The 27,313-nt window shown below is 41.6% G+C and overlaps 18 protein-coding genes and 1 non-coding gene across 19 annotated transcripts, besides 2 other annotated features; 9 read left to right on the top strand and 10 right to left on the bottom strand.

The window, feature by feature from the left end:
• Positions 1-748: part of a sequence feature (MATALPHA; Mating type locus; note that the systematic sequence in SGD contains MATalpha sequences) that runs on past the window's edge.
• Positions 13-540, top strand: MATALPHA1 (transcriptional co-activator mating type protein alpha; the record flags this gene model as incomplete). The annotated part of the gene is made up of 1 exon (NM_001178754.1): positions 13-540. One exon carries the CDS (start codon positions 13-15, stop codon positions 538-540), a length of 528 nt encoding a protein of 175 aa, NP_009869.3.
• YCR041W (uncharacterized protein) lies at positions 482-814 on the top strand (the record flags this gene model as incomplete). The annotated part of the gene is made up of 1 exon (NM_001310667.1): positions 482-814. One exon carries the CDS (start codon positions 482-484, stop codon positions 812-814), a length of 333 nt encoding a protein of 110 aa, NP_001297596.1.
• On the bottom strand, positions 745-4,968 carry TAF2 (transcription initiation factor TFIID subunit TAF2; the record flags this gene model as incomplete). Its single annotated transcript, NM_001178756.1, has 1 exon — positions 745-4,968. The coding sequence occupies one exon, from the start codon at positions 4,966-4,968 to the stop codon at positions 745-747; it is 4,224 nt and encodes a 1,407-aa protein (NP_009971.1).
• Positions 4,969-5,336: 368 nt separating this feature from the next.
• On the top strand, positions 5,337-5,513 carry SUT035. The gene has a single exon (NR_188202.1). It is a non-coding gene; the product is annotated as an SUT035 (non-coding RNA).
• A 318-nt stretch (positions 5,514-5,831) lies between these two features.
• Positions 5,832-6,215, bottom strand: YCR043C (uncharacterized protein; the record flags this gene model as incomplete). Its single annotated transcript, NM_001178757.1, has 1 exon — positions 5,832-6,215. The coding sequence occupies one exon, from the start codon at positions 6,213-6,215 to the stop codon at positions 5,832-5,834; it is 384 nt and encodes a 127-aa protein (NP_009972.1).
• A 232-nt stretch (positions 6,216-6,447) lies between these two features.
• PER1 (Per1p) lies at positions 6,448-7,521 on the bottom strand (the record flags this gene model as incomplete). Its single annotated transcript, NM_001178758.1, has 1 exon — positions 6,448-7,521. One exon carries the CDS (start codon positions 7,519-7,521, stop codon positions 6,448-6,450), a length of 1,074 nt encoding a protein of 357 aa, NP_009973.1.
• Positions 7,522-7,705: 184 nt separating this feature from the next.
• On the bottom strand, positions 7,706-9,181 carry RRT12 (Rrt12p; the record flags this gene model as incomplete). Its single annotated transcript, NM_001178759.1, has 1 exon — positions 7,706-9,181. The coding sequence occupies one exon, from the start codon at positions 9,179-9,181 to the stop codon at positions 7,706-7,708; it is 1,476 nt and encodes a 491-aa protein (NP_009974.1).
• Positions 9,182-9,484: 303 nt separating this feature from the next.
• On the bottom strand, positions 9,485-9,994 carry IMG1 (mitochondrial 54S ribosomal protein IMG1; the record flags this gene model as incomplete). Its single annotated transcript, NM_001178760.1, has 1 exon — positions 9,485-9,994. One exon carries the CDS (start codon positions 9,992-9,994, stop codon positions 9,485-9,487), a length of 510 nt encoding a protein of 169 aa, NP_009975.1.
• A 294-nt stretch (positions 9,995-10,288) lies between these two features.
• BUD23 (18S rRNA (guanine1575-N7)-methyltransferase) lies at positions 10,289-11,116 on the bottom strand (the record flags this gene model as incomplete). The annotated part of the gene is made up of 1 exon (NM_001178761.1): positions 10,289-11,116. The coding sequence occupies one exon, from the start codon at positions 11,114-11,116 to the stop codon at positions 10,289-10,291; it is 828 nt and encodes a 275-aa protein (NP_009976.1).
• A 383-nt stretch (positions 11,117-11,499) lies between these two features.
• ARE1 (sterol acyltransferase) lies at positions 11,500-13,332 on the top strand (the record flags this gene model as incomplete). Its single annotated transcript, NM_001178762.1, has 1 exon — positions 11,500-13,332. The coding sequence occupies one exon, from the start codon at positions 11,500-11,502 to the stop codon at positions 13,330-13,332; it is 1,833 nt and encodes a 610-aa protein (NP_009978.1).
• On the bottom strand, positions 13,035-13,343 carry YCR050C (uncharacterized protein; the record flags this gene model as incomplete). Its single annotated transcript, NM_001178764.1, has 1 exon — positions 13,035-13,343. One exon carries the CDS (start codon positions 13,341-13,343, stop codon positions 13,035-13,037), a length of 309 nt encoding a protein of 102 aa, NP_009979.1.
• Positions 13,344-13,641: 298 nt separating this feature from the next.
• YCR051W (uncharacterized protein) lies at positions 13,642-14,310 on the top strand (the record flags this gene model as incomplete). Its single annotated transcript, NM_001178765.1, has 1 exon — positions 13,642-14,310. The coding sequence occupies one exon, from the start codon at positions 13,642-13,644 to the stop codon at positions 14,308-14,310; it is 669 nt and encodes a 222-aa protein (NP_009980.1).
• A 254-nt stretch (positions 14,311-14,564) lies between these two features.
• RSC6 (Rsc6p) lies at positions 14,565-16,016 on the top strand (the record flags this gene model as incomplete). Its single annotated transcript, NM_001178766.1, has 1 exon — positions 14,565-16,016. One exon carries the CDS (start codon positions 14,565-14,567, stop codon positions 16,014-16,016), a length of 1,452 nt encoding a protein of 483 aa, NP_009981.1.
• A 251-nt stretch (positions 16,017-16,267) lies between these two features.
• THR4 (threonine synthase THR4) lies at positions 16,268-17,812 on the top strand (the record flags this gene model as incomplete). The annotated part of the gene is made up of 1 exon (NM_001178767.1): positions 16,268-17,812. One exon carries the CDS (start codon positions 16,268-16,270, stop codon positions 17,810-17,812), a length of 1,545 nt encoding a protein of 514 aa, NP_009982.1.
• Positions 17,813-17,946: 134 nt separating this feature from the next.
• Positions 17,947-19,638, bottom strand: CTR86 (Ctr86p; the record flags this gene model as incomplete). Its single annotated transcript, NM_001178768.1, has 1 exon — positions 17,947-19,638. The coding sequence occupies one exon, from the start codon at positions 19,636-19,638 to the stop codon at positions 17,947-17,949; it is 1,692 nt and encodes a 563-aa protein (NP_009983.1).
• A 389-nt stretch (positions 19,639-20,027) lies between these two features.
• PWP2 (snoRNA-binding rRNA-processing protein PWP2) lies at positions 20,028-22,799 on the bottom strand (the record flags this gene model as incomplete). The annotated part of the gene is made up of 1 exon (NM_001178769.1): positions 20,028-22,799. The coding sequence occupies one exon, from the start codon at positions 22,797-22,799 to the stop codon at positions 20,028-20,030; it is 2,772 nt and encodes a 923-aa protein (NP_009984.1).
• A 225-nt stretch (positions 22,800-23,024) lies between these two features.
• YIH1 (Yih1p) lies at positions 23,025-23,801 on the bottom strand (the record flags this gene model as incomplete). The annotated part of the gene is made up of 1 exon (NM_001178770.1): positions 23,025-23,801. The coding sequence occupies one exon, from the start codon at positions 23,799-23,801 to the stop codon at positions 23,025-23,027; it is 777 nt and encodes a 258-aa protein (NP_009985.1).
• A 168-nt stretch (positions 23,802-23,969) lies between these two features.
• TAH1 (Tah1p) lies at positions 23,970-24,305 on the top strand (the record flags this gene model as incomplete). The annotated part of the gene is made up of 1 exon (NM_001178771.1): positions 23,970-24,305. The coding sequence occupies one exon, from the start codon at positions 23,970-23,972 to the stop codon at positions 24,303-24,305; it is 336 nt and encodes a 111-aa protein (NP_009986.1).
• Positions 24,306-24,386: 81 nt separating this feature from the next.
• Positions 24,387-24,632: an origin of replication (ARS315; Highly-active autonomously replicating sequence; initiates replication in ~90% of cell cycles).
• Positions 24,633-25,133: 501 nt separating this feature from the next.
• TVS1 (Tvs1p) lies at positions 25,134-27,029 on the top strand (the record flags this gene model as incomplete). Its single annotated transcript, NM_001178772.1, has 1 exon — positions 25,134-27,029. One exon carries the CDS (start codon positions 25,134-25,136, stop codon positions 27,027-27,029), a length of 1,896 nt encoding a protein of 631 aa, NP_009987.2.
• Positions 27,030-27,313: the final 284 nt, after the last annotated feature.

Here is a 27,313-nt window from a genome sequence, read left to right on the forward strand (position 1 = left end):
GACATTCACAATATGTTTACTTCGAAGCCTGCTTTCAAAATTAAGAACAAAGCATCCAAATCATACAGAAACACAGCGGTTTCAAAAAAGCTGAAAGAAAAACGTCTAGCTGAGCATGTGAGGCCAAGCTGCTTCAATATTATTCGACCACTCAAGAAAGATATCCAGATTCCTGTTCCTTCCTCTCGATTTTTAAATAAAATCCAAATTCACAGGATAGCGTCTGGAAGTCAAAATACTCAGTTTCGACAGTTCAATAAGACATCTATAAAATCTTCAAAGAAATATTTAAACTCATTTATGGCTTTTAGAGCATATTACTCACAGTTTGGCTCCGGTGTAAAACAAAATGTCTTGTCTTCTCTGCTCGCTGAAGAATGGCACGCGGACAAAATGCAGCACGGAATATGGGACTACTTCGCGCAACAGTATAATTTTATAAACCCTGGTTTTGGTTTTGTAGAGTGGTTGACGAATAATTATGCTGAAGTACGTGGTGACGGATATTGGGAAGATGTGTTTGTACATTTGGCCTTATAGAGTGTGGTCGTGGCGGAGGTTGTTTATCTTTCGAGTACTGAATGTTGTCAGTATAGCTATCCTATTTGAAACTCCCCATCGTCTTGCTCTTGTTCCCAATGTTTGTTTATACACTCATATGGCTATACCCTTATCTACTTGCCTCTTTTGTTTATGTCTATGTATTTGTATAAAATATGATATTACTCAGACTCAAGCAAACAATCAATTCTTAGCATCATTCTTTGTTCTTATCTTAACCATAAACGATCTTGATGTGACTTTTGTAATTTGAACGAATTGGCTATACGGGACGGATGACAAATGCACCATTACTCTAGGTTGTTGTTGGATCTTAACAAACCGTAAAGGTAAACTGCCCATGCGGTTCACATGACTTTTGACTTTCCTTTGTTTGCTAGTTACCTTCGGCTTCACAATTTGTTTTTCCACTTTTCTAACAGGTTTATCACCTTTCAAACTTATCTTTATCTTATTCGCCTTCTTGGGTGCCTCCACAGTAGAGGTTACTTCCTTTTTAATATGTACTTTTAGGATACTTTCACGCTTTATAACAATATCAAGTTTACCTTCTTCATTACTATTCATCTTCGCCACAAGTCTTCTCTCCCTTGGTGTTTCCAATCTAACTACAAAACTGTTGATTAGGGTGTACATCACCCTAACAAGATCATGTATTTGCTTCCTCTGGTACAAGCTAAGAACAGGTAAATTCAAAACATCCCAGAGTAATATCTTCAAAGGGCTATACCCTTTAAACATATCTCGGCATATTTGTATTAACCCACTAATATTTTGACGGCCAATCTTTTCTATTTTTATTTTCATATCATCGACGTAATGACCACTTAAAAACAACTCAATATCATCCTCACTTTTTATATTTTTAACTTCATTGTGCACAGATTGGACGGAGGACTTAATATCGTCACTTATGGTATCCAAACTACCATCCATAACAACTAGATTTACACATTCAGAAAGCACATCAACACTTTTATCCCTAATATAAGAATCCTCATGGAAGCAAAGTATTTCAGTAAACAAAACAAGGGCATCCTTGTTTTTTAAACCACCTTCTAAAAGCATGATTTTCAAAACCATTAAAAACTCATTCTGAAAGCTTTCCCTGGAAATATCTCCGTTATTTATACCTAATGTTAATGTATGCATTATCATTCCTGTCAATTCCGTAAAGTCATAAGCACCCACTTTATGCAATTTGTACTTAGCATACATGATAGTAGTCTTAATCAAAGACTCGTATGATGAAAGCCAATTCACCAAATTTTCGTACCTCAATAACTGAGTCTTAACTTTTTCCATATATGCTTTATCTTTATACTCATTTAAAGCAACTTTAACAACATTTTCAATCAAGCTGCGGACGTACGCATCATCACTGTATTTATTTTCACCATTCTCATTATAAACAAGAATATCCAGTAAAAATTGCTTCACCAATTTTGGACATTTACCATTTTCATTTTTCACTTTAGCCAAATATTTGGGAATATTACACTGTAAGAAATACAACTTAGGATTCTCAAAGTTATTACTCTTTGGAATATTAGAGTCTTCTAGGCAAAACAAAATCTGAAAAATCTGAATTAAATGCTTAACACCGCCAGTAAAATCCGGATCATATACGTATTTACTAAGCGCTTCGCACGCCGCGAGTCTTATGCCAAAAAAGTAACGCTCGTCGATCGCCGTTCTAAACAAAATACTTGAATAAACAAGTGATTTCACACCACCATTAACAACGACGTCCTCATAATATCGTATGGCTTCTAGTTGGGCCTCTATGTCCCCATCTTGTCTCAACTGAGAAGAAAACATGTAATCCGGCTGATTAATGTGCATTTGGCAAATCCATTCCAGATCAGAGTCTATGCGTATCCACTCAAATGCTTCGTTTTGCTTAAGCAATTCATTACTCTCAGACGTACGATTAAATTCCGTCAAACTGAATCGGGAACACTCTTCGGGCGACATGTATACATTTCCTAGACAATTCACATCCACAACAATAGGCTTCTCCTCATTATTGTTTTCAACACCATTTTCATCATTTGCACCACCACCTCTTTTCCTTAATCTTCTGTACTTTGTATTGTACTGAATATCTATTTTTGTGAATGTATCTTTGATTTCCACAATATGCTCATACGGAGTACCATCGTGTTCATGGATCCTTATAGTCATCGAGCCCGTGAAGCATTCGGTTCGGTTCAAATCTGGATGTTCTAAGTGGTCTAGTGCACTTTTGAAAAATCCTTCCTCCCCTACCACTTTTTCGTGGCCAAGTTCTTCATCTTGAACTTGCCTTATACCCAGTTCTATAACCATCCTCTTCCTATTAAATCTTTGGGTGACACGTAATATGGGTACCCCAGACCCATATACCCATTCGTTGAAAAAATTCTCTAATTTACTTTTATTAACTCTTTCGCAAACATGTTGAAAATGCGATGAAGTCAACGAATTATTCGGTAAATCACCAGACATAGCTTGAAGGAAAATTTTAGGTAATACTCGAGACATACCGAAAGATCGTTCTGTTTTAGTCATCCTTCTGTCAAGTATGTGTAGTATCATCGGTGCCTTCAATTGTATAAAGGACAAATCTTTAGAAGACCAAGATATTGGCCTAGAACTGCCGGTAAAAGTGCTCCCAATAGGCGGTTTCTCGAAGTCTTGTTCCACAATCGCCTCACTATTACGCTTTAATTGATATTTATACGTGTTATTACCCATTAATTTTTTGGTTACCTGAAACACCATATAACCAGCAATACCAAGACAGCACCAGTAGTCGTTCATATCTAAAGGAGTTATATTCACACAAGACCATTGGTTAGCAAGTGCCCATGCTAACTCATTCGTAGTACTGAATGCTTTATCAATAACTTCTAGAGGGTACAATAATCTGGTATTACAAATGCCTAATGCTGCAAAATCCATATGCTTAGAAGGTGCGGTAGGTAAAAACACCATAGAGTAACAAGTGAAAGGATAAGACCCAAATTCTTTCGAGTAGAAATCTATAATTTTTTGGCAGACAACTGTCGAATTTATAACTGTTAACTCATCTGTTTCCTGCGTCGGAAGTGTGAAAATTTGAATGGGTATAATATCCGAACCAATGTCGTCATCCATAGTATCGTTAACATTGTCCACAACATTCTCTCTCAACTTGTCTTCCTCTACTTCGTCCTCGGCATCAACACTTGGAGGTGATATCAAAGGTAAAGACCATGAATTAAAGGCGCCTATAGCCCAACCAATGTGATGTGGAGCCACAGGATTAATTATCTGAAATATGCATTTTTTTTTCGTCAAATCAATCGGGTGCGGAAGTTCTTTAATATTTGAATATTCTGAACAACACACAATCACATCCCTCAAACTCGGATTGTTGCTTTCCTCAATATTCCGCCTTTCCTCTTCCCCTTCCTCTTCCTCTTCGTCACTTTCGCCTTCCTCTTCTTCTTCATCATTATCTTGTGCATCTTTGCTTTTACTATTTTTGCCTTCTTCGTCATTTTTCAAGTTAGAATCCTTATCTTCGTCTTTGATAACTCTTGCCGGCTTCCCCTCTTCCTCTTCATCGTGCTCAGGCGTATCCTCCTTCTCTTTTTCACTCTCTTCTCCATTTTGTCCGATTAATTTCGAAGTACCTATATTTTTAACCAATCTCGGTACGCTGAATTCTAACTCCCATGTAGATTTTTCATCAAGCAAATCGACACATGGGACCCAATATGATGCAGAACTGCAAATCTCACCATTTGAAGTGTAAACGTTCCATAACCAGGGCTTGTCAGCATACACAGTATCGAATTTAATACCCGACTTTGGGTTTCTGATTTCATATTCAATTTGTAATGTAATTGGAGTGAAAACAGATTCTTGAAACCCAGGGGTAGTCTTAATTGAAGGAGTAATCGGAGTGTAATTACTTAATGCATTGGCGTCCTCCAAAGATATTTTGATGGAAGATGGTATTTTTATAGTTAACTGGGATTTAGAGTCCGTTTCTGGGTATTCATTCAAGCTAGCAAACTTAGATCTCAAAAAATGTGACTGTTCAATGGAATTGTCGCTGTATAATACATTTTGTGAAGTCAATCCATTCAAATTTGTTTGAAGTGGGTCGTCATGAATAAATTGATCACATCGACGATTTTCGACCAGAACATCTTTAATAGTCATTTCCTTGCAATCAAAAGTTACATATTCTAGGTTTTGGATCAACGGAATGATTATTATAGTAGCGCTACCGGTAATGCAGTGAGTAGCTAGATCTATATCCAACGAGATTTTTTCATGGGCAACTCTAAAATTTCTAAACTTCATCTCATGCAAAGTGCTAGATTCACTAACAATGGCTCTAGGAGTGGCGTTTTTGGAAAAGGACATCATGAAGTCCACCTATTTATCCTGTTGTCACCTCTTCACTGTCCAAAACTTCATCAAAAAATACTTTTACATCCGTTCCATTTTACTATAGTTTTCATCTTACGCAATTTACCAATTGCCCCATTCGGCAAAAGTATTTAAGTGTTACCCGGTTACTTAAGGTAATACCAAAAATATTCACTATATTGAAAGTTCTATGTATTTTATTGAATTAAATAAGACTGATTTTGTAGCACGATATCCGCAAGAATGATTCACAACCATTTTAGATGTCTGCAGCTTTTTTTTTTTTGATTTTTTTACTAATTTTAGTGCGATTTTAGAATAACTCTTGGATTAAATAAATAAAAAAAATACAATTATCACTCAGATTTTGAAGCAATCTGATAAAAATTGCAGCATATTATTATAACAATTCTAGTTCACTACAAACAGCACATTATCAAGAAACTTATGTTTGATGGACAGTTTCTTCAAATAATTGAATGCAGTAAAAAATAAAAAAAATAACCATGGAATATGTTTCTAAGAATTCGCAATCCTTGTTTATATAACTATAGCTTTTTTTATGTTATAAGAAAACATTTATTCCTTTAACCAAAAGGAAAAAGGTAACAACCCCACTTACCCCTCTGTCAATAGTTAATCATTTTATTATTTTCAACTTTAAACATCCAAAAAAAATAAAATAAATTAAATTAAAATCAAATAGAAAATGCATTATTACTATAATAATATCTCTATGTAGACATATACATATTATTTCATTGCTTTTTGTAATAAACGAGGAAAATGGTGGGATAAAAAAATGCATTGTTATTCCTTCGAAACCAGCAGTAATAAGTCGTCCTGAGAACGATGTAGATTTAGATCTTTACATGTTGGTACTCTAAATCACCTCCTTCCATCTTAAAGTCGTCCTTCTTCTTGCTCCAATCAAACTTGCTTTTCTTGCTGCTGGGACACCAATTTAAACTTATTAACCAGATAGTAAACAAAATCATGAAACAACAGAAATAACACCAAAAATGATCGTAAACGTGACCCCTTATGATATCACACACTGAATAATCATACACTTCATCGTCTATAACCAGTCCATAATTGAAATAACCGAGTCCGTATTTCAATACAGGTTTATATCCACCTTCATCGGTAAACGTACTTGGACTCAAAACTGTGCTTAGATCATTAGTTCCTTGGAATGCATGTTCTCTCAATAAGGAAGCATCAAGTGGAGCTGGGATCATCCTTTGCCAAAGTACGTTAAGAGCGCTTTCACTGCCTACTGTTGCCCCAAAAATTTCTTGGCCTTATCTTGGCACAAATATTCTTTTGCATTTAGTTCTATACATACAGAAAGAGCGAAAAAAAAGTGAAAAATAAACAGAATGTGATAACGGTAAAAGAAAATCAAAAATAAACAAAAAAAAATACATATATAACTATTATTCATGATAGTAAACAGGTGAATTAAGATATTTAGTACAATTGTCTATTACCCCAATAGGCATAATCCTCGAGGAAAAAGTCGTACAATACCCACGAGGGCCATATTGTGCACAGATGCCATAGCGCATGGGCATCAATCTGCCATTCGTAACTAAAAAAGTCAAACAGTTCCAATGACATGGCCATTGTGGTTACAATCACAAGAAGAATTGGAATGACACACAGTTTGAAGATTTGCCGCTTGAAGCTGGAGTACGCGGTTTTCTTGAATTCGCCCATTAGCTTTTGCTTTTGCAGAGCATGGTAGTTTTGGCATGATAACATTATCAATAAAATATACTGTAAAACACCGAAAAAAATGTTGAATCTCATGTTGTATGTGTACGACCAGTCAACATAGAGTCTCAAGATGTGCAGGGCAAAGATTGCCGCAACTGACGCAGTGAACGCTTGTGCTATCTTGGGGTACAGGAACATGGAAGTCATTCTTGCAAATATTGCATGAAACCCTGTTAGGACAGTTAAACCTGCGAAAAAGTAATCTAGCTTCTCCGTTATGATCAAATCACGACAGTGAAAGACCGAGCTTGCTGTCCAAGCCAACATTCCCGCCACAGTAACGTAAAGGTAGTTCCAAATCAGTATACTTCTGCTGTTTTTTCTCCTCCTATCTCCCTCTTCGCGTATGATTCTAGAAAACTTTACAAATCCCTTATAATGTGGAATAAAGTTACCTATACTGAATATCGTCGAGAAGAATTCCTGAGTCCCCAATACTCTCAAAAATGGCCATTTCCCATGGAATTGGTATATTTCTTCCTCTTCGTCAATTCTCCAGCGCGTAATGATGTGCTGACATTGGTAATCACAATCTGAGATACAATCCCAGAACAATAACTTAGAGTACAAAGGCGGGGTATCGAAAAACTCAATATCATGAAACATGTTGGTTTCAGGGTCAATGTAGTTTATTTGGGAATTCGGACATCTTCTGTTATACTCGCACGCATACGTACAGTCTATAAACTCATCTAAATTATCTCCTGGAGAGCATGTCACTAGGAAACAGTGAACAAGTAGGGTCACAACCACAGCTAACCTCATATTTCTTGCCACACTTCTGTTTCTTTTCTCCCGAAGGGTATGGTTTCACACCTTAGGTTGCTCTTTTATTCGCTTTATGAAAAATGAAAAATGAAAAGTACAAGAATACGCAAGAGAAGAGCGAAAAAACTAATGTTGACATGACATTATGCAATAATTTATTTATGAGAGAAAGAGAAAAACACTACAAATTTTTCATAAAATCACGCCTCTTCAATCGAATCTCACCAAGAGGTAGTGTGACATCGTTATTCCAACCCCACAGTTTTGAACCAGATTGAAGATTCTCAGACATAGGAGTTTGTAAAGTGGCATTGTACTCCTCCAGTTCCTTAGCAATTGCCTCTATGTTCAATCGAGGGAACGTTTCGTCGTCATATGGATCGTCCAGTTTATCGACGCCGTTGTAAAGAATCTGGTTTGGCGTAGAAGGCTTGAAAAACAACGTTCTTCTATGGAAAACATTACGCGTGGACAAATACTCAATCTCCTGTGCTATCATTTCAGGCTCAATTCCCTTCGAGAGTAGGATCGCTGCAACTCCGGTGACAATGGGCGTCGACATAGATGTACCTGACAAAATTAAAGTGTCGTTGTAGTTCAGATGAGATAGCGACTCAATTTCCACGCCTGGGGCAAAGATGTTTACACAGGGCCCCCAATTGCTGAACTTGGCAATCGTGTCAATGTGGTCATCAAAGGCCCCTACGGTGATAACGTTTTCTGCAGACGCAGGTGAGGCCCAGTAGGCGTCTAAATTGAAGTTCCCCGCCGCGGCAACAAATACAATACCTTCTTCAATGGCCCCCTCCACTGCCATGTTGATTATGGGGCTCCTGAAACTCCCTAGACTTAGATTGGCCACGCATTTTTTACCCTGTGGGCGACTGACCTTTGTGCAATGTTCCACGATGAACTCCAGACCACTAAGAACGTTACTGGCCTCGCCAGACCCGTCTTTGCCCAAGACTTTGACCTCCACAAGATTGACCCTCTTTGCCGCTCCATACGTTTTGGAACCTACGAGTCCCGCCACGTGCGTTCCGTGGCCATTCTGGTCGCCAAACCCTTCTTTGGTCAAGTCAATCCCCTGGATGACTCTGTCTTCGAATTCCGGATGGTCCGCGAAGATACCCGTATCCATGATATAGGCGTTGACGTCTTGACCTTGATAGTCGTGTTCATAGTAGTAATTGAACCAGCTTTTGTAGCGGTCCTTGTCCCCAACGTCGAATGGGAGTTGGTAGTGGCGGGAAATCCGGGCCAAGTGACGGGGTGCGTCTGGTTGATACGTTATATTTTGCTCTTCCTCGACGTCTTCGTACGAGTATTTGGCGGTAGCGTTAAACGTATAACTCGACTCGGCGCTATTTACACTGTCGCCTTCAAAAGCTTCGAACCTGAAGTTGGGCACAATATCAGCCACCAGTGGGCTTTTCTTCAGCTTGTTCACTAAGTTCTTGGACAGGTTCATGGTCACGCCGCGGAAGGATCCGATGGAGAATTTCTTCTCAATTTTGTTGTCGATGAACTGTCTCCATGACCTGTTGGAATTCGAAGTGAATTGTTGGAATGCTGTGGGATTTTTGAACCTCACCAAATACTCCTCTGCGTATGCGAGGTTGACCAGCAAAGAGATGAGTATGCACTGTGGCTTCATGACCAGTGTTTTTTTGCTGTTTTTCTTGGCGGATGTTAGAGGATGTCTAGCACTTGAGTATACCTCTATATGCTGTGTAAAATAGAAAATAAAAAAGCCAATGAGAACAATATTTTGTGTCGTTTTTTTTATTTTCGCTTCAATTCTCTATACACGTACGTCATCACTACGGGAAACCAAAAAAAAAAAAAAGAAAACAGTACAAAAAGGTTTACTTTACCCATAGTTAGTATACGTAGATTTTATACACGCACTATTTTTCTTATATACAGGAGATGGGTGGCCACAGAACCCGCGCCTAGCCTATTTCTTTCTTCTTAGACCTGCCTCGAGGTCGCCGACATCCAACCTTGTACCTCTGATGTAGTAGTGTTTGTTTCTTTGTCTGCTCGAGACGTGGGGGGTTAGCAAGTCGATTCTCTCGATCAGCGGCGAAAACAATGGCACTCTAATCTCGACGGCCGTCTTGGCTATCTGGTTCCGCAACAGCAACGAGGCGTCTTGCACCAGTTGTTTGCGGTCTATGGAAAGGATGTAGCCAACAAAGGTGTCGTACGAGCACTTGGACGAGTCGTACACAATCCGGACCACGTCGCCTGCCTTCAAGCGGTCCTTGTTCTTTTTACTGATGAGCTTCCTCTTAACGGCCCCGGGATCCAGAGACTCTATTTCTGAGAGGGCCACCTGCTTCATAATCTGCGACGAAGCTATGCGCTGCACAGGTGGGTACACGGGGATGGTTTTTCTCTTGGTGGCGGGGACCATGTAGGACCTTGTCCATGATCCAAGCAATCTGACGTTCCTGCTCCACATCGCTATGGTTCTCTCTCCCTTTCAGCAGCTGCTCAGAGGGAAGACTCGATTCTTCTTCTTCTTCTTTACTGGGAGTTCCAAAGCACCAAAATTGAAAACCAAGAAAAAAAGGAAAATACATCACTACATAAAAGTGCGCGGAGCCATTGACCACTCACATACAGATATAAGTGTATATATACAAGTATACATATACAAGTATACATGTAGAAGGAGACAGAGACAGAGGGAAATGTATAAGTGTGTATTTTTATAGTATACAAAAGAATATGCGTGTGAGGATGTGTGTTTCTTCTAGAACCTGTGTCTTCTTTTCCTCCCGGTGAACTTGGAGTCCTTCGCAACTTTCCTCCCACGTCTTTTCATGAGCTCCTTCTTTCTTAGAATGAAACTCTTGGCAGACTCCTTGTCTTTGCCTCCCTTCAAGCGCTGGCGCAGTTGTTTCTTCAAGTTGACGTTCTCCTCGTCCATGGTCACACCGTCCAAATTCACCTGCTCCTCCCCCTGCGGTGGGGCCCCACTGCTCAACACAAGGTAGTACTTCTTATTCTTTTTAGACTCTGGGTCGTCCACCACAAGCCCGCCACTGAACCCTGCCACCTTGGCAGACTGCAGTATGTCGTCCACCTGGTCGTCGTTTTTCGGGTAGAACTGGGCCACAAATTTCCCTCCCTTCTTCAGTGCAGCATACAATGTGTTGAAAAACCTCATCAACCGCTGTTTAGGATCGTTGTATGAAGTGTCCGCATTGCACAGCCATTGGATCGCACTGATACTAATAGCCGCGTCAAACGAGCCCGCCCGGAACGGTATCCCGGTGCCCATATCCTGCAACATCAAGTCGCCCTCCAGCTCTCTACTAAGACCGGTCGCAAGCATGCTGGGCGATATATCCAAACCACACCACACATGGTCTCCCTCCTGCGTCAAAATCTCCCCAGACAGTCCGGACCCGCACCCGATATCCAGAATGAAACTGCACGGCTGCAGATTCAAAAGCTCCAACGCCCTCAGCGTCATCTTCGCCTGGATATGCTGCACTCTGGTCGAACCCGTGTACTTGTGTGCTTCGCTATCATTATAGAAAATCTCCGGTGGTGCCAACTCCTCAGGACGTGACATTATTTCTTCTCTGATATATTTCCTGTGTTTCCGTACCGCACCTTTTTAGCACTACTTTTTTACTATGCTCTTCTTCTTCTGCTTCTTCTGCTTTTTTCCTCTTTATCACACTATGTATGTGCTGCTCATCTCTTCTTTTTATCGATAAAATTGAAAAATGTGAGATGGTGTAGAGTGAAAAAAAAAAAAAAATCTGGCTTGGCCATCAAATACCCGGCCGTGGTTGGACTCGTTTAGCGAACAATAGCACCCAGCAGACCCTGGCAACATGCGGATGATATAAGAAGGACGAGCGTGGTGGAGGAAAGGGGCGCCATTGGCACACTCACGCAGGTGGTTGTTCAGCACGGCTTGCAGCAAGAGCGCCAAAACAGATTGCAAGAATGACGGAGACTAAGGATTTGTTGCAAGACGAAGAGTTTCTTAAGATCCGCAGACTCAATTCCGCAGAAGCCAACAAACGGCATTCGGTCACGTACGATAACGTGATCCTGCCACAGGAGTCCATGGAGGTTTCGCCACGGTCGTCTACCACGTCGCTGGTGGAGCCAGTGGAGTCGACTGAAGGAGTGGAGTCGACTGAGGCGGAACGTGTGGCAGGGAAGCAGGAGCAGGAGGAGGAGTACCCTGTGGACGCCCACATGCAAAAGTACCTTTCACACCTGAAGAGCAAGTCTCGGTCGAGGTTCCACCGAAAGGATGCTAGCAAGTATGTGTCGTTTTTTGGGGACGTGAGTTTTGATCCTCGCCCCACGCTCCTGGACAGCGCCATCAACGTGCCCTTCCAGACGACTTTCAAAGGTCCGGTGCTGGAGAAACAGCTCAAAAATTTACAGTTGACAAAGACCAAGACCAAGGCCACGGTGAAGACTACGGTGAAGACTACGGAGAAAACGGACAAGGCAGATGCCCCCCCAGGAGAAAAACTGGAGTCGAACTTTTCAGGGATCTACGTGTTCGCATGGATGTTCTTGGGCTGGATAGCCATCAGGTGCTGCACAGATTACTATGCGTCGTACGGCAGTGCATGGAATAAGCTGGAAATCGTGCAGTACATGACAACGGACTTGTTCACGATCGCAATGTTGGACTTGGCAATGTTCCTGTGCACTTTCTTCGTGGTTTTCGTGCACTGGCTGGTGAAAAAGCGGATCATCAACTGGAAGTGGACTGGGTTCGTTGCAGTGAGCATCTTCGAGTTGGCTTTCATCCCCGTGACGTTCCCCATTTACGTCTACTACTTTGATTTCAACTGGGTCACGAGAATCTTCCTGTTCCTGCACTCCGTGGTGTTTGTTATGAAGAGCCACTCGTTTGCCTTTTACAACGGGTATCTTTGGGACATAAAGCAGGAACTCGAGTACTCTTCCAAACAGTTGCAAAAATACAAGGAATCTTTGTCCCCAGAGACCCGCGAGATTCTGCAAAAAAGTTGCGACTTTTGCCTTTTCGAATTGAACTACCAGACCAAGGATAACGACTTCCCCAACAACATCAGTTGCAGCAATTTCTTCATGTTCTGTTTGTTCCCCGTCCTCGTGTACCAGATCAACTACCCAAGAACGTCGCGCATCAGATGGAGGTATGTGTTGGAGAAGGTGTGCGCCATCATTGGCACCATCTTCCTCATGATGGTCACGGCACAGTTCTTCATGCACCCGGTGGCCATGCGCTGTATCCAGTTCCACAACACGCCCACCTTCGGCGGCTGGATCCCCGCCACGCAAGAGTGGTTCCACCTGCTCTTCGACATGATTCCGGGCTTCACTGTTCTGTACATGCTCACGTTTTACATGATATGGGACGCTTTATTGAATTGCGTGGCGGAGTTGACCAGGTTTGCGGACAGATATTTCTACGGCGACTGGTGGAATTGCGTTTCGTTTGAAGAGTTTAGCAGAATCTGGAACGTCCCCGTTCACAAATTTTTACTAAGACACGTGTACCACAGCTCCATGGGCGCATTGCATTTGAGCAAGAGCCAAGCTACATTATTTACTTTTTTCTTGAGTGCCGTGTTCCACGAAATGGCCATGTTCGCCATTTTCAGAAGGGTTAGAGGATATCTGTTCATGTTCCAACTGTCGCAGTTTGTGTGGACTGCTTTGAGCAACACCAAGTTTCTACGGGCAAGACCGCAGTTGTCCAACGTTGTCTTTTCGTTTGGTGTCTGTTCAGGGCCCAGTATCATTATGACGTTGTACCTGACCTTATGAACTGCCACCATACCACGTGTGTCCCTCGCAAGCCCTTGATAGATATACAATAGGGAATGGGCGTCCGCTCCACCGTGGTCAAAGACAGGGGCAAAGAGCTCCTAGGTCTATATATATATCTATATACATATTTATATATATTATTAGAACTTTACAATATAGTATATACCATTCATTGTTTAAGTTTCGGGTAATACTTTTTTTTTCCTTGTCATAACCCCAAAAATTTTCGATGCCTTTGATATAATTGAGAACAAGAAGAGTTTGCAGGTGACAAAAATCGATGATTATAGGTGTTGTGACGACAAAATGAACGCTAATATATGGGTGGCTGCTTCAGATGGTAATTTGGACCGAGTGGAACATATCCTCCGCGAGAGTAAAGGCGCCATGACCCCGCAATCCAAGGACATTAACGGCTACACTCCAATGCATGCTGCCGCCGCATACGGCCACCTGGATTTGCTGAAGAAAATGTGCAATGAGTACAATGGAGACATTAATGTGTTGGACAACGACGGCGATACCCCGTTGCACCATGTGGAGGATGTGGCCACTGCCAGGTTGATCGTGGAAGAGCTGGGTGGAGACTTCACTATCAGGAATGTGGAGGGCCAAACGCCATACGACTCGTTCGTCGAGAACGGTGAAGATGGTGAGCTAATCGAGTACATGAGGATTAAGTCCGGCGTGGCCGATGTTCACGGAGTGGACGGCGTGCAGGGTGAGGGTGTCATCGACAGCAAATTGCTGGAAGAGTTCAAGGACAACGTGAGATACACCTTGGAAAATGACCCTGAGGAAGGAGCCGATGAGGCCACTCTGCAACGCAGGAGGCAGTTGGAACAGATCATTACGGGAGACAACGCTGAGGAGGAGTTGGAAAGGTACATCCGTGCTATGGTCAGAGAGCAGATGCTGGGCCAGGGCTCCATGGCGGGTTCCGGGGACGAACCAGATTCCAAGAGAAGAAAATAACGACCCAGCACAAAGGCTCTTACAGCTTGCTAAAAGAAATTGAACGCGACGCTACATGAACTACTTCTTTCTCTTACATAGTCTTTTCCCTTATGTATCTTTTCTGTACATTAATAGACGTTCTTACAAGGTAAAATTTCACCGCGTTTTTAAATAGAATGAAAAAAACGTTGTAGAGTGAAAGAAAAGCAACAAATATACAGTTCACAAGGCAGCTTCGTATAGTAATACAGCACGAAAAACAGCTCATAGAAATGGTAACACAGACCAATCCGGTCCCTGTTACATATCCAACGGATGCTTATATCCCCACGTATCTGCCCGATGATAAGGTCTCCAATCTGGCAGATTTGAAAAAATTGATAGAAATGGATTCCAGACTAGATTTGTATCTGACAAGAAGGAGGCTGGATACGTCCATCAATTTACCTACAAACACCAAGACCAAGGACCATCCCCCCAATAAAGAGATGCTGAGGATTTACGTCTACAACACTACGGAAAGCAGCCCTCGCAGCGATTCTGGCACCCCAGCGGACTCAGGCAAGACTACATGGACACTGAGAATAGAAGGTAAGCTTCTGCACGAGTCCGCAAACGGAAAGCACCCATTTAGTGAGTTTTTGGAAGGTGTCGCGGTCGACTTTAAAAGACTGAAACCGCTGGGCATGGGCAAGAAGAGGAAACGCGATTCGTCATTGAGCCTTCCTTTGAATCTGCAACAACCCGAATACAATGATCAAGATAGCACCATGGGCGATAACGACAACGGCGAGGATGAGGACAGTGCAGAGGCAGAATCCAGGGAGGAAATTGTAGACGCACTGGAATGGAACTACGATGAAAACAACGTTGTGGAGTTTGATGGTATCGACATCAAGAGGCAAGGCAAGGATAATTTGCGATGCAGTATAACCATCCAGTTGAGGGGTGTCGACGGTGGAAAAGTACAGTACTCGCCCAACTTAGCTACCTTGATAGGTATGCAAACGGGCTCCGTTAATGACGCGGTTTATTCGATCTACAAGTACATTTTGATCAACAATCTGTTTGTTACGGAACAAACAGAGGCTCAAGATGGTTCCAACGATGCCGAAGACAGCAGTAACGAGAATAACAATAAAAACGGTGCTGGTGACGATGATGGCGTCGAGGGAAGTACTCCAAAGGATAAGCCCGAATTGGGTGAAGTGAAGCTAGATTCACTCTTACAAAAGGTATTGGATACAAACGCCGCGCACCTCCCCTTGATGAATGTTGTGCAAACCGTGAACAAACTGGTATCACCCCTACCGCCCATCATCCTAGATTATACAATTGATCTTTCCAAAGATACCACCTATGGTGCTACCACCTTGGATGTAGATGTGTCGCACATTCTCCACCAGCCTCAACCCCAGCCAAATTTACAAAAAGAGGAAGAAACAGATGCTGAAGACACAGCAAAACTACGTGAAATCACAAAGCTTGCCTTGCAGTTGAACTCTAGTGCTCAAAAATACCAGTTTTTCCACGAACTGTCTTTGCATCCAAGAGAAACGCTGACTCACTACTTATGGTCTTCCAAGCAAAACGAGCTTGTGCTGCAGGGCGACCAATACTTCAATGAAGATGCTGCAAGAACGAGTGACATATACAGTAACAACAACAATGACAGGTCACTAATGGGCAATATCTCACTACTGTACTCCCAAGGAAGACTATAACATCACTGTATGATCTCATTCTTTCTGCAATTATTGCACGCCTCCTCGTGAGTAGTGACCGTGCGAACAAAAGAGTCATTACAACGAGGAAATAGAAGAAAATGAAAAATTTTCGACAAAATGTATAGTCATTTCTATCAATAACGTATACACGTTTTTTTAATACTATCTATATTGTGTATCTTATATTTTTCCATTTGGTAGTATAGCAGCAAATATTTGTTCTTAGACGGCCACCATCCCTCACACCAATGCCTAACGCTTCCCAAGTTTACAGATCTACCAGATCCAGCTCTCCAAAGACAATCTCTTTTGAAGAGGCTATCATTCAAGGTCTGGCCACTGACGGTGGTCTTTTCATTCCACCAACTATTCCACAAGTGGACCAAGCCACTCTTTTCAATGATTGGTCAAAGCTCTCCTTCCAAGACTTAGCCTTTGCTATCATGAGACTATACATTGCCCAAGAAGAGATTCCAGATGCTGATCTAAAGGACTTGATCAAGAGATCTTATTCTACTTTCCGTTCTGATGAAGTCACCCCCTTGGTGCAAAACGTCACTGGTGACAAGGAGAATTTGCACATTTTAGAATTATTCCACGGTCCTACCTACGCTTTCAAAGACGTTGCTTTACAATTTGTCGGTAATCTTTTTGAATACTTCTTACAAAGAACCAACGCCAATTTACCTGAAGGCGAGAAAAAGCAAATCACTGTGGTCGGTGCTACTTCCGGTGACACTGGTTCTGCAGCCATCTACGGTTTAAGAGGCAAAAAGGACGTTTCCGTTTTCATCTTATATCCAACCGGTAGAATTTCCCCAATTCAAGAAGAACAAATGACCACCGTTCCAGATGAAAACGTCCAGACTTTGTCTGTTACCGGTACTTTCGACAACTGTCAAGATATCGTCAAAGCTATTTTCGGTGACAAAGAATTCAACTCTAAACACAACGTCGGTGCTGTTAACTCCATCAACTGGGCAAGAATCTTGGCCCAAATGACCTATTACTTTTATTCATTCTTCCAAGCCACCAACGGTAAGGACTCCAAGAAGGTCAAGTTCGTTGTGCCAAGTGGGAACTTCGGTGATATATTGGCCGGTTATTTTGCCAAGAAAATGGGTTTGCCTATTGAAAAACTGGCCATCGCTACCAATGAAAACGACATTTTGGACAGATTTTTGAAATCTGGTCTATACGAAAGATCAGACAAGGTTGCTGCTACTTTATCCCCAGCAATGGATATCTTAATCTCTTCTAACTTTGAAAGACTACTATGGTACCTAGCTCGTGAATACCTAGCTAATGGTGATGATTTGAAAGCCGGTGAAATCGTCAACAATTGGTTCCAGGAATTGAAGACCAACGGTAAGTTCCAAGTTGACAAATCCATCATTGAAGGCGCATCAAAGGACTTTACATCAGAAAGAGTTTCCAATGAAGAAACATCTGAAACAATCAAGAAGATCTACGAATCATCTGTAAATCCAAAACATTACATCTTAGATCCTCACACAGCTGTCGGTGTTTGCGCCACAGAAAGATTGATTGCAAAAGATAATGACAAGTCCATCCAATACATTTCTCTATCTACCGCTCACCCAGCTAAATTTGCCGATGCTGTAAACAATGCATTGTCTGGATTTTCCAATTATTCATTTGAAAAGGATGTTTTGCCTGAGGAATTGAAGAAACTATCCACATTAAAGAAGAAATTAAAATTCATCGAAAGAGCTGACGTTGAATTGGTCAAAAACGCTATTGAAGAAGAACTTGCTAAAATGAAATTATAAGATCTTCCTTTTTAATGAATATATTTTATCTTATATAACATATAGAATTCTATAATTAATAGAGAGTATGAAGTACGATTATCCTTAATGTTAATCAAAGTGAATCATGATTGCGAGAGTAAGGAACCATAAAATTAATCTTCATCTATGCTAATAATCTCAGAATTCTCGTTCCCAGGGTCTTCTTCTTTAGATACTAATCTAACTTTCCCGCCCTTTTCAACTGATATTTCAAACCCAGCTTTGCTCAATGCATCGTCTTGAACAACGTCTTGAGCTTCCATTTTTTTGACATATTCCTGATTCTTGGCATTATTCTTTAACAAAAACTTCAAGCAAACAATAGATCTTTCCTTGATAAACGGATCATTATCATCGATGACACAATTGGAAAGAATTAATGCAAGACCACCTAATTCTCTTATTTGATCTTGGATTTCAGGATGTGCATACACTAACGATGCCAATATTTCGATTATTACTAATTTACAATGGGGAAAATTATCAGCCCTAATAAAGGATTCGTTGGTATTAACACGGTTGAAAATTAATAACCGGTCCTCGATTTTGTTACCTTCATGATCTGTGATTTTAATTTCATTCACCGTATCACCGTTTCCTTTCAAAAAATTAATCCTCAACAAATTCTTTTGGAAAGTATCCAAGAGAGATACCAATATTTTCACAGAGTCATACGAAATTAAGAATTTTCTAACATGATTGAATTTGCACAAGTCAGAAATTATGTCCAGGCAAGAAAGTAAAGTGGAGTGTAATTGGATGGCAACTGAAGGAGCATAATCGTTACAACTTTTATTGAAAAAGGCAGGAATATCCTTGCATGCAAGACGTTGCAGAATGGGGTAGCACCATGACATAATTGCAGTCAACTCATAGGTATTCCAATCTTCTTTACTCGTTACAACCAATTGCAATATCTGCAACAAAGTGGTGAATTTTCCTGGCTGTCTTTCTTCTAACCCATTGAGGTATTTACCAAAAGAAGCAGTTGTAAGACTTTTGCTAATACATTCTAAGACAGATAGGTCAATAGAAGTTATTTCCAATTTTGAATCATCCAGATAGTTTCTGCCCTTCTCAATTAAAAAGGAATTCTCTTGATCCTGGATGAATTTGGCTGTCACTATATCGAAAAATATTCTATCCCTAACACAATAATAGTCTTTCTGGGGTGTATCATTATCCCTGAAAAATTCGTTGGAAAATTCATCATTGTTGAGATACGTCTTGAAAAGAAATAAATATGGTAGCCAGAAATGCTCTTCTTCTTCACCGTCTTCCAATTTGATCCCATAAGGGTATTGAAGAAATTGTAAAAGAGCTGGAAAAGTAGTCATATCCACTGTAGAGTAGTTCTGCTGTATATTGAAAAGGCACGTTAAACATGCGATGTATAGATGTTTGATTAGCGGAGTGTCAACGACATACTCACTAGTTGCATGCAGAAAACCACGAATTACGAGGTTTTGTAGTAAAAGCTTTTGGGGTATTTCCTGGTTTTCAGCGGCAAGGTTTCTCATCATTAAGATAAGGCCCCTCACTGTTCTTGTATACGGTATTGAGCTATTCTCATTTAACGACGCTGGCAACAGCATTGCTTCCAAGGTGTCTCTTAATCGTTCCCAAAAAAGCTGGGAGTTAGCCATTGATTTCCTATGTTCTTCATCATTAAACGTCCTTTGAAATATACGGTTCAGGTTTTCGACGATTGGCTCATAATCCTCGACGCAACATGGGTCGTTCTTCATCATGGTAATGATTGAATCAAATAAATTGAATTCATCTAGAAAATTGTTCATAGGCATTGTTATTTAGTTATCTTCTTTTTTGATGAATCAATAATTTTATAAGGCTTAGTGTAATTGTTCTCCCGATGATAGTATGAAACGGTAGTCGATAAATTTGTGTCAAATTTTTTCCTCATCCCATCAATTCTTCATTTTTTCCCTTCCTATTTTTTTTTTTACTGAAGCGATGATGCCTTATATATAAGGAAAATAGCCTCGTCAGTCAAAGGACGACTCCCGTAATGGTAGCCTCAGTTTATATTAGGCGCTCTCATCATGATGTATATCGATATTGGCGATGATATTTTTTTTTGTTGATATTAAATACAAATGTAATGCTTTATATAGTTCTATACTTGGGGAATACATGATGTGAATGTGCATAAATAGAGGACAGTGAATATTTTTCAAGGAAGCTCTTTCTCATTTTCTTCTTCATCACTGGAATCATTTTCATTAGACAAGGGTAATTTGTTATCCTTCCCATTGAAACCAATCCATCCTTCCTCGTCGTCAGATTCCATGACTACATCGTTCTCTTCGTTCTCTTCGTTATCTTCATCTGCGTCATCTTTTAATAGAACCTCGTCATCATCAGCCGCGCCATCTTCCATGGACCCATCAGTTGATACCAAAAATCTATAGGTGTATTTGTTATCAGTAGTGGTATTGACTACTTCCTTAGCCACTCTAACAATAAATCTTTGTATCGACCTCATAGCCGTCGAGAAGAGATATTTGTGTTCATTTATGTAACCACCGCTCGCAGATAATAGAGCTTTGATCCAAATTAGGTTAAACTCAATGTGTTGGGATTCAATGGCAAAATCACCGATGAACTTCAGAATCCTCGGTAAATATATTGCAGGAATATTACTTGCAACCAAGGGGATTTCCTTAATAGGTATGGCTTCATAGACTTTATTGATCAAATATTCTTCATTTAACCTGAACGCCATTACTAATGCATTTAAAAACTGCTTTTCTCGTAGCGCCTCTACAGTAGAATGGGGGGTGACGTCCACATCCAGATCAAAGGGATCAAATAATATCGTGTCATTGGTGGAATATATCAATAAACCTTCCGTTGAAGCAGCGGCAAATGCATTCGCCGTTGGGGAGAATTGCACCGAAGTAACTCTAACCTCTGGTCTCATTTTTCTTGTGGACAGGTCGCCACCTCTTTGAGACCCTGGTAAAGAATTATCAATACGATCCTCCAAATCTGAATTTTCGCCTGCATCGTCAATCAAATCTAATGAACCTGCTTCAGTCATTTTCTTACTGTTTAAAAATTCGAGAGTACCATTCAAAGCCATGTTTCTGGACACAATGAATCTTTTTAACAAGACTTCATTTGGAACATCATATAGACAAATGGAGTTATTATTACCACCAGCCACAATAGCCATACCATCAAAACTGTAATGTATTGTAGTAAAAAATTTGGATCGTTCAGAATTTTTGGCAGTGAACCTATCTTGATTAAACCTACCAGATATTATATCCTTTCTACAGTCAATGTTGCCCACCTGCTTGGCATCTTCTATGTTGAAAATGGATATTTGACCCTTTAAGGTAGATACTGCAACTTCTTTACCATCTGGTCTCATTGATAAGGCTAAAACATCGGAATAAACTTCTATAGGTTCTACTTGTTGGCTTCTACCAAATATGGACCAGATTCTAATTGTTTTATCCCATGATGCAGAAGCTAAGACACTGTTCTCTTGACTAAATGAAAGACACGAAACAGGGCCTTCATGTCCGGACAAAGCATCTAATAATTGACCAGTTTGCACGGACCAAACATGAATGTCAAAATTGTCCAGGGACCCGGCACAAACCACTTCACCTGATGGATCCACCGCTAAACAATTGAATTGGATTCTTTCAGTACCAGTGAATGTTCTAAAATTACGATACCTGATTAAGTCCCACGCTCTCACCGTACCATCTAACGATGATGAGAACATGACCTGACCCCTTTTCGCAAACTGTACAGCAGTAACTGAAGAGGTGTGTTCTTCAAAAGTGGCCAAACAAAACCCTGATGTAATGTCCCAAACTTTGATTTTCCCATCTTCGGATGCTGTCACTACACGTGAACCATCCGGAGAGTATGCAAGACTATTTGTGGAATCGAAATGGCCCTGCTGCTTCAAGATATACGATTCCGATTGCCATTCGTAAACTAGTAATTGGCCCAGTTTGCTGGAACCAAACGCCAGCCATTCGCCGGTTTGGTTGACGCTAACGGTGTTGACTGGGTTTTGCCCCATAGAAAGCTGTTGAATCAAAGTGAAATCAGGCAAATCGTAAAGACGGAATTCCCCACTAGTAAATCCGACAGCTAAAAGCCTTGTTGCTGGATGGAAGGTGACACACTTTACTTTGGCTTGGTTTGCGTAAAAAAAATGTTTCTTTGTGATTCTCCAGCTGTATTTCGAAATATCTACTTCTTCTTGCTTGTCGTCGTCTTCACTTTCATTGTCGTCGTCATCGGATGGCCTCTTGGTAAATTCCCAGACAAAGACAGCACCGTCTTTGCTTACAGTGTAGATTTTTTCCTGATCATGACTGAAGAACGCACCCATAACGTAGTCTCTGTGCCCATTAAATGTTGTCGCCGCAAGGTTCTTTTCCTCTGAATCTACGGACCATATTTTTGCGCTTAAGTCTTTGGAAGTCGTAAGGATAAATCTGGAATCTTGTGACCACGTCAAAGACGTTATGTCTTGAAAGTGTCCCGCATGCACCCTATGGCGGACGAAGGGAGCAAACTGTCTGTCTTTATTAACATCTGGAGTCTTCCAAATCTGTAAAAACCTGCCTGAGGCTAATGCAAAGAGTCTCCCATCAGGGCTGAACTTCACAGCGGAGCATTTTTCTTTGAAGTTGAAATGGTGAAGCACGTTACGGGCTTTGAAATTGACAAGGATGGCGCGACCGTCCTCGTCAATAGAAATCAGCAATGTGCCTTGTTTGTTCAGATCAATGGCAGCAATATTTTTGCGATGCTCGTATTCAAACGTGAACGATTTGTTGTTGATTAAGTCAAACACGCTGACCCTATTCCCCACCGGTGAGAGTAGTTGCTTGCCATCATCGGAAAAGGTGATGTTACCTTGCCTGTAGACCGTACCTAAAAGGTTAGAGAACTTGAAATCGGATTTCATTGGGATGCGGTTCAATCTGCGGTCTGCTCTCCTGTCTACCTGTTGAAAACGATACTATTATTACTATTATTGATATTATACTAGTTATTGTACATACCTAGAACTATACTCGAAACTTTTTTTTTTTTCATCTTTCAGCTCATCGCAAAATTTTTCCAAAAAATTTCAAAAAGAACTCCCGTCGCATGTGATCAAGGTTACAGGTGCTTGACATAATCATAATGATTACGAGTCGAAGCCGGCCCTGACAACAGCTTCTCTTGCCGTAGAATTGATGTGTTTAAACCGGTCGGGACCTATGTGGGCACCGCCGAACCAACGGGCCACCACAACGATGACGTTCCACACATCCATGATGGTGATGAGGTGCAGCATTCTGGAGCCGGCGGCCGTTTCACCGTCATCATCGGAATCTTGATATGTTGCCGCAGAGCCATCCTGCTTGATTCGCCATGCACTCATGACATGGTTTGCCTTACGCATCTTGGAGTCGGTCTTCAGTAGGTCTAGCATGGCAAACGCTTGTTCCTCGGAGGTAACATGTGCTGCAAAGGCCATGAAAGTCGAGCCTCTATCAGTAATGGGGTCCGACGCGGTCCAGCCCTCGAAGGGGTCTGTGGGAATGTCACTCTGCTGGACCGGTTCTGTCTCCTCCTCTGGTTCAACGTACAAGACACCGTCGAGTTCTGTGAGGAAGTCAAATAGACAGACAGATCCGCGGTGGAAAACAGAGTCCATCACTTCCTGGAACAAATGCTGAAGGTACTTGGTATCGTAGAGATCGCGCTTAGCCAAAGAAGTGCAGACACCAACTTCGATGACATTAGGAGCCTCCTCGGAGGGGTAGTGTGTCGGGAAGGAGATCTGCAGTGTCATGTATTCATGCTGCGGCACTTTCACAACGATGATGCTTCCGTCTTCCTGCTTCTTGGAGAGAAGATCCGGATAGATGGCCTCGACGGCCTCCAGTTCTTCGACCAACTGTTCGTGATCGTCATCCATTGAGCTTTTCTTTCCTCTCTCTTTTTTTTTTCTTGTTACATATTCCTATATATATGTATATATATCTATATATATATATATCCCAGCGTATATGACTGCACAAGACGCAATTTTCTTGAACGGTTTTTTCTTTTCAGCACTGCGAAAGAGAGAGCAACGGTAAAGAGCATGAGCCAATTTGAAAAGCAGAAGGAACAGGGCAATTCTTTGTTCAAACAGGGCCTGTATCGCGAGGCTGTGCACTGTTATGACCAACTAATTACTGCTCAACCGCAGAACCCGGTCGGGTACAGCAACAAAGCCATGGCGCTGATCAAACTGGGTGAATATACACAGGCTATTCAAATGTGCCAGCAAGGACTGCGGTACACCTCAACGGCAGAGCATGTAGCTATCAGATCCAAATTGCAATATCGTCTAGAGCTGGCACAGGGAGCGGTAGGTTCAGTACAGATCCCTGTTGTAGAGGTTGATGAACTACCGGAGGGATACGACCGGTCCTGAGAAAAGAGAAAGGGAACACTTCTAATTTATCTTTAAAATTATATATATATATATATATATATGTGTGTTTGTATACTCTGTGGGTATTTCCGTGTATATGGTTAATAATAGTAGTATCTTGTCAGTTTTTTTTATGTTTTTCTTCGCGCGTCAACTTTCTACCAAGAGAAAAACAATATAAGGTCTCCTTACTCTATAGGAGAATAAAACAAACAAAAATAAAAAGCACATCGTAGCGCCAAGAAAATACTGCAAATACCAAATACCACAATAATACTACAATTATCTATACACAAGTGTTTTGCCGCTTAAAACTTCGATTTTCATAGTACGAAACTATACACCCTTGGTTTTTCTCTTTTCTAAATACATATCTACCTTGTAAAGAATTTCCCGCACATCTTTGCGGGCATACAGTTCATGTATTGGCAACTAACGGAACTAAGGCAACATATCTTGCATATTGCAATGTTCACTATATAGATGAAAACTTATATCTAGGTTTCACGACACGAGAATAACTAAGAAGCACGATCCATGATATAGAAAAATCAGTTACGACGAAGCACGGCAAATTAGCCGCCGAAGACCGATATTTTTGCCACCGGTCACAGTTTTCTTTTCCACGGAGCTCTTCGCGGTTTTTTTGTTCCGGATTTTTTTTACCGGCTCTTAGCGGACCGTTTTGGTTATAAGGGGAGTGGCAGCGGCGGTAGACACTGCGCTCTATAAGAATACTTGCAAGGGTCTTGTCTATTGTATAATTCGCTAGTATTTGTTTTGCATTGTACTCTTAATACCCCAACCAAAAACAAAATAGTGAGAGTAATGGTGCGTTTTGTTTCAATTTTAAGTTTATTCGGCTGCGCGGCGACGCTTGTCACGGCCCATGATGACATGGACATGGACATGGATATGGACATGGATATGGACATGAATATCGATACGACAACGTCTCAATCCATAGATGTCTCATCCACGGCTTCAATCGTCCCCGTGCCACATGAACCAAAACATTTGCATGGCCTTCCTATACTGCAATCGCCCTCGCTTACCCCTGCGGAGAGATTGTACTGGGAAAACTACAACACCACAACCTACTTTACTACACAGGCTGGGAATAGGTCTGCCCTTCGCTACCACATTATTACGCTGCTCTTGGTTGCATTTGTGCTCTACCCTGTGTCCCTGGCGCTAAGCGCCGCCCGTTCTAGGTGGTACTTACCCCTGCTGTTTGTTAATCTATGCATTTGTATTTCGTCCGTAATGGCATTGTCCGTGTTCAAAAATACTTTCCCGGAAGAAGACTGGTATGCGCATAATATCTATGGCACCACTTCTGTGCTACTTCTCGTTTTTATGCTTGTTCACTTCTTCGCTGCGGTGCTTTCTGTCCCCGTCTCATTAGCATCGAAAAAGGAGTACCGTCCGGTTGACACCATCCCTCTGAATGATCTTGAATCTACGCCCGTCATGGTGAATAGTGCACGTGGCTCTCCAAGTCCTTCTTCCAACAGAGACACGTTGTTCTCGCTCTCTTCAGACACCACGACCGCCACGGCCACCAATAATAATAAACGGAGACGCGCTGAAGGCGAAGACGAGGGTGATAACACCTCCAACCACGACACTTTGCGCGACGAAGACTACGATAATGATGACGACGAAATTGCTTCCATTGAAGCGCCACCTCTGCTTCCTCAAGACATACCCGTTTTCCGAATCTTGTTTACCAACACGAAGTACCAGATGCTTGCCGCGCACCTCTCGTGCGTCGCCAACGTGGTCTTTCACATGCTTACCTACCCGCTATTCATGTACATCTTTGTAGACCTAATCATCGGCTTCGCTGTAGGTAACTTGCTCGGCAAGGGCATCCGCATCTTTAATCTCTTGGCCCACTGGATTAAGGGCGGCGTATTTTTTACTCTGGGCGTTGTCTCTTTAGCAAGATACTGCGGTTTCGCAGCTAAGTACGGCTGGGCATGGAACAACATCAGCTTCACCTCTCAACTCACACAAACGCGTTCCTCCAATCTTCTTTTCCGGTTTGCTCCTGCGGGGACTTTCACCATGGAATTCGTTGAATCCTTCCTCATTTTCTTTTACGGGTCCACCAACATCTTCTTGGAGCACCTGGCAGGAAACGGCGGCGCATGGACTGCCAAGGATTTACAGCATGTGTCGATCGCGTTTATGTTCATAGGAACCGGATTGTGTGGGCTACTCACGGAGTACAAGCTCAACCATTGGCGATTCGAGCATGCCCGCAAACGGCCACAGACCGATGTAGTTGCTGCCACACCGGGGTACTCTCCAAACCCGTTCCCCGCTTTCACCATATTTTGGACTGGGATTCTGATGTCCCAGCACGCACAGTCCTCGCAATTTTCTACTACCATTCACACGCAATGGGGATACTTGTTGTCCTATGGGTCCTTCTTCCGTCTGCTAACATTTTTGATTCTGTTTTTGGTGCCCAACACCAACAGTGCCGCATCCAAGCCTTTCACGGAGTTGATCACCTCGTTCTGTCTCCTCTGTGGTGGTCTGGTATTTATGGAGTCCACGGATCAGTCCATTGAAGCCATGGAATATAGGGGGTTTACCCCCATGTTCACTTTCAACCTCAGTGTTGGATTCGTTTCTTTGTTGATGGCTTGGGAAATGATTTTATTTATTTGGAAAGACTGGCTCATCAAAACCAGGAAAACCAGTCTTTAACCGCCATAATGGCTTTTCTTTTTTCTTTTTTTTTTCACCCCCCCCTCATCTTTGAGTGAGAAGCTTATATGCTTTACTTTTCCTCACCTACTTTTTAATTCTTAATTATTAGTTTATCCAGCATTCAGTCAATTCTGAATGCGTTATCGCTTCCTCAAAATTTATAAAAATGAATAAGCAAGATCTCATTGGAATTGAGTTCAATGACGATTATTGAGGGCCCATACCTGATAAAAGTGAATATATTATGTATAATGACTCTACTGGAGGTTCTCTCTGAGAAT

The sequence above is a fragment of the Saccharomyces cerevisiae genome, chromosome III, assembly GCF_000146045.2.
Source record: "Saccharomyces cerevisiae S288C chromosome III, complete sequence".
Taxonomy (NCBI): Eukaryota; Fungi; Ascomycota; class Saccharomycetes; order Saccharomycetales; family Saccharomycetaceae; genus Saccharomyces; species Saccharomyces cerevisiae.